We start from the raw sequence: 4,942 nt of genomic DNA, 5'->3' as shown, positions 1-4,942 counted from the left end.
ACATGTGGCCATTGTGCCAGTTCCTGACTGGTCCACGGGTGAGGTAGGAATTTGGAAATATTACACGGGGAAGTCTTGATGACCATACAGTCCAGGAATGTCTTTGTCCGAAGCCCGCACAAAATCCTTGGTGACCACATGTTCTGGGAAGGCCTTTGTCTAGGGCCCATTGCCACAAGATGTGATTTCCTCAAGGAAGTCCCTGATCCTCCTCCTCCTGGATAGGTCAGATTCCATTCTCCTCGGCCGCTTCTCCCTCATAGATAGCATTTATCATGATGGCGTGCTCTGTGAGATCAGGGACCAGCTCTATCTGGCTTATTCAGGGCTCTAAGCCAAGCACCAAGAGCAGAGTACACAGTAGGCACTCAGTATTTGTTGAATGAAGTTCAACATTAAGCAGCAAGTGCTTCACTTCATTAACTCCTCACAATAACCCTTCAGGTACATATTATCCCTGTTAACAGATGAGCGAGACTAGAGAAGTAACTTGCCTAAGGTCACACAGTCAATGAATGACAGAACTTGGACCTTGGTCACGTTGATGCCAAAGCCAATGTCCTTATGTTTTTTTATTTTCCTCATCGCATGCAGTTATCCTACTGAAAAGCCCGTGTTCTAAGCAAGGTAACGTGTAATCTATCACAGCAAAGCTGACCGAGGATCTGATCAAAAAGCAGGGATGAACTTACACTGGGCATTTGTGGTGTGCCTTCCTGGCATCATTCCCACATTCCTATCACATTACCTGTTTTCATCTGGATGATCTACAGCTGTCTGTATCAGTGCACATGATCTGTGTGTGCTCAGCCCCAGGGATGGGACAGTGACCTATGAGCCAATCAGCATAATCCATCCCTTCTAAACATGATTGCTTCAGGGATGAGCTTGTGACCCAGTAATGTCAATAAAAGCCAATTGAGAAGCAATACAGAACTGTGGTTGGAGTTTTTGCAAAAGTGAACTTGGTCTTTCCAACTTGTATTGGAAGCATGAAGATTGGCACTACTTCTGCAGACTCACCACCTGACAAGGCAAACAGAGAGGAAGGCGGAAGTGGGCCTAGGCACTGTCTGGCTCCTGATAACGTTATCTCAACCCTGCTCAAGCTCTGCCTGAGGCATTCTGTCCCTATGCTTTTCACTAATTTGAGTCAGTCAAGTCCAGTTTCCTGCTTAAGCCTGTTTTGGACTTGGAGTTTTGGAGTTCTGTCACTTGCAGTCAACGGAATCTTAACCAACACAGGACCTAAAAGACATTGGACATTTTGCCTATTAGTTCTCTATTTTGCTGGGGCATGAGTCACTTTCTCTGGTTCTTCAGTGATCATATCTGGAGTGATCATAAATACAGTATGTGTTTTCTGGGCCTGAGAAGGAAAGTGATGAGAGGTAATTTGATAATTATGGTCAAACCAGTTTTTGTGGTTTGGGGAATTAGGGCTTGTAAAACTTACTCCGTAACTTGAGAAACGTAAGAAACTTCATTTATTTATTTCTCTACACCTCAGTGTCGTCCATAGAAAGTGAGGATAATATTTGCCACACCACTTAGATAAGAGGGAACTGCTATGAATGTGCCAATGGGGAGACTGTAGAGGGAGGCAGTTCATGTGCCATAGCTCAGTAGGCCTTAGGTGAGTGTCCTAACCTCGGGAACTATAACTCTTTTCATGTTCAGGAGAGTTAGAATAGCTCTCTTTCCTTCTGTGGTTTCACAAGTAGAGTCTTTGGACTTGAAGTTTTCAAAACCCATTCTGATGCTTCCAAAATTGCTTTTTTTTCAAGTCTGCTAGTTGTGTTTATAGTTACCTGGCTATAGAAAGAACAATCTGTGTGTTCAAATAGCTTAACTTTCCACAGTGAAGGATAGCCCCTCCCAGACACATTAAGAAAAATGAAACCAAGCCAGCAAATATATAAACCATTTATCTTATTTGTTTCTAAAATGTGTGTGAATTTATTGACTTACTACTTAAAATAGTCCCTTTACAAAATCATCTCAGAAAATATACTACATTTATTAAAATACATGCAAACTATTACTGAAAATCCTATTTTTAAGCCCTCTCACTGATCAACCCAACACTTGTTTTCAAAGCACTTGTGATGATTTATAGACGTTTCCATGGTTGCAAGGAAAAAAGAAATCATCTTGGAACAGGAGTGTAATGTAAATTTGATCAGAATTATCCAAAAAAATACCTGTCCCCTTCTTTATAGACTCACAGGTTGCCTTGTTTTTAAAGGATTGTACAAAGTGTACCGAATTATATAAGGTTTTCCTAATCACAGTGGGCCTTCTCCTTGCCTGCAACTTGCTGCATTTAGCAAAGTATATGCTGATAATAGGGAAAATGAATCCAAGAAACTTAACTGCCTCAGATAGTTTCATGGATATACTAAGTGTCAAGTACTATCTTCATCTTACCAATTGAATTCTGGAATGCAGGGAAACAAGCTTTGAAAGGGGAAAAAAATACATGTAAATAAAAAAATAAAATAAAATATTGGGCCTGCTTTTGGACCCACCCAGAAAAAAAAAACTTAGGTGGAACACTGGAATGAAAAACAGGAGAGGTGACAGAGCCAGCTGTGGCATCCTGGTACATTAATTTTGAATGCCAGCCCAGTGACACTAAGAACAACACATAGATTCAGATTAAAAAAAAAAAAATCTGTGTGATTTGGATTTTCAGCTAGTTAGTTGTATTTCTTTATTCAGTCTGTGAATTACTAAGATCTTTTCACTTCTCCTTTTTCCAAGTCTTTTGAGTGATTTAACTGTTTATTTCACCAAGCTCTCAAAGAGGGGGTGAAGTTCAAATCTGTTAGGTAACAATTTAAGTAAGACAGAAACATTCTGAAGCTACTGAATAAACCAAGGTTTGGGAATAATAGTAGACTTCAATTATGAAAGCTCACCATTTCCTTTTAAAGGAGAGTTCAAAGCTGTTTTGTTTTTTATTCTCTGGGAGACAATAGAAAATGGTTCAATAGGGTATAATGGACATTTTTAGGGGTAAAATTCCACTTTACCTAAAAAAGGGTTTCTCTTCTCCCAATTAGTATTTTAAGTGTAAGCTGAAGCCTTGAATTATCTGAGCCATTCATTCGGTTCTACTCCCACGCGAGCTATTTCACAGCATATCCGAGGATGTGAGGCCGCACCAGCGGCCAGGATAGCGGAGCCGTTAAGTGCTGCAGCTTCAGCTGAGAGAAGCCAGCCCGCTCTAGCGCCTTCCAGCTCTCTCTGGTCAGGGTGCACCCATCAAACAGAAGGTACCAAACAGGATCCAGGACCTGCTGCCAGAAGTGATTCCAGGTTGAATGCTCAGCTGCAACATGCTCCATGAAATAAAAAGCCCCTCCCTGAGAAAGAGAAAAAAGAAACAACAAAACCCACATTTCAAGGATTTCAGTTTTTGGAAAACGTATTTATAAGGTGATTGAAGCTTCAGAGTTCAGTGGCTCCAGAGGCCAAATTCATGAGAAGACATGGATAAGTTAAAACTTAACTAAGACATTGTTTTGGTCAATAGTTTCATCTTCTGTCAAATTTTTATTCAGAGGTGCCAATCTAAAGCAATCATGAACACTTTTATTTTCTGATCATAAAAGTAATACATAATAATAGCTAAAACTTAAAGCAGTTACTGCATGCTGCCTGCTATATCCTTAATACCTATCACATGTTAACTCACTTAATCCTCACAATGCACTTATTTGGTATTATTATCATTCCTATTTTTACGGATGAGGGAACTGAGAAAATAAGCACATAAAGTAAGCGACTTGCCTAAGGTTACACAGCTTGTAAATGTCAGAATCAGGTCTTGAACCTCAGTGGTTATGCTCCAGAGGCTGGCGATACTGCTTTACTGATATGTTTATTTTAGAATATTTAGAAAATACAGAACAGTGTAACAAGAGATTAGTAACACTGTAAGCAAAAACATGTACTAACCATGCCTAGTTAGTGCTCAGGCTTAGGACACAAGAAGCCAGCATTTGGATATAAGAATCTGGCCTTTTTCATTTATTACTTTGATGTTGACCTATGCTTGAGCCAAAGACAAAATTATATCATTGCCTCTAAAACCCTTAACTCCAAGTCCTTTTGTTCCTGAGGAACTTCCTCTATTAGAAAATAAAACTGGGGATTTACAGAACATCCTTTTCTCCTTGAATAGTAAATTCAAATGTTAAGATACCCATTACCCATACTTTATTTGTGTTTAACTATATTTAGAACAAAACTATTTTAAACTAGTTTTCTTTAAAAAAAATAATAAAGGTAATATGTGAAAATTACATATAGGTATTAAGAATTTCAAACTATGCAGAAAGGTATAAAATGAAAAGTAATTCTTCCCCCATATCCAGTCCCATTCTCAAGAGGTAACCGCTGCTAATAGTTTCTTGTCTATTATTCCAATTAACATAAATCTATATATAGGTATATTCTTTCCCCCTCACACAAATGTGCTTATTATACTCTACATAATATTCTACACTTTGATTCTTTTTTTTTAATTTTAATTTTTAATTTATTTTTAAAAAAGATTTTATTGGGGAATTGGGGGATGGAACAGCGTTGGGGAATCAGGGGAAGGGGAACAGACAAGTTGCTGTCCTTTTTTTGTTCTTCAGTCTAGTCGTGGAGGATGTTGCTTCACTGGCCCATGTTGGTATTCTGATTATTGTGCTCTTCTCAGGTGAGCAGTCACTTGCCAGCCATCGGATGGCCGTAGATGGCCGCTCAGGCAGCTCACAGCAGCTCATGAAAGCACGCCAGCTGCCGGTTAGCCCCACTGCAGCCCCACTGCAGCCTATGCCCTCGCCAGCGACTCACGGCAGCCCAGCTCCAGGTTGAGCTGTTGTTCACTATCTTATTAGCTGTAGAGGGCGCAGCATCACGGGCCCTCATGTGGGATCCGAAC

The 4,942-nt window shown here is 39.9% G+C and overlaps 1 protein-coding gene across 1 annotated transcript in view; it reads right to left on the bottom strand.

Annotated features, from left to right (window-relative positions):
- Nucleotides 1–1,915: 1,915 nt before the first annotated feature.
- Nucleotides 1,916–4,942, bottom strand: part of TMT1A (thiol methyltransferase 1A) — a 15,665-nt gene continuing 12,638 nt past the window's right edge. Inside the window, exon 2 of the mRNA XM_019662337.1 lies at nucleotides 1,916–3,371. Within this exon, the coding sequence (XP_019517882.1) occupies nucleotides 3,135–3,371 (237 nt within the window). The 3' untranslated portion in view covers nucleotides 1,916–3,134. The remainder of the gene's footprint in view (nucleotides 3,372–4,942) is intronic.

This window comes from Hipposideros armiger, unplaced genomic scaffold, assembly GCF_001890085.2.
Source record: "Hipposideros armiger isolate ML-2016 unplaced genomic scaffold, ASM189008v1 scaffold_371, whole genome shotgun sequence".
Taxonomy (NCBI): Eukaryota; Metazoa; Chordata; class Mammalia; order Chiroptera; family Hipposideridae; genus Hipposideros; species Hipposideros armiger.
The sequence above is the reverse complement of the archived record's forward strand: the minus strand, read 5'-3'. Positions and strand labels throughout refer to the sequence as shown.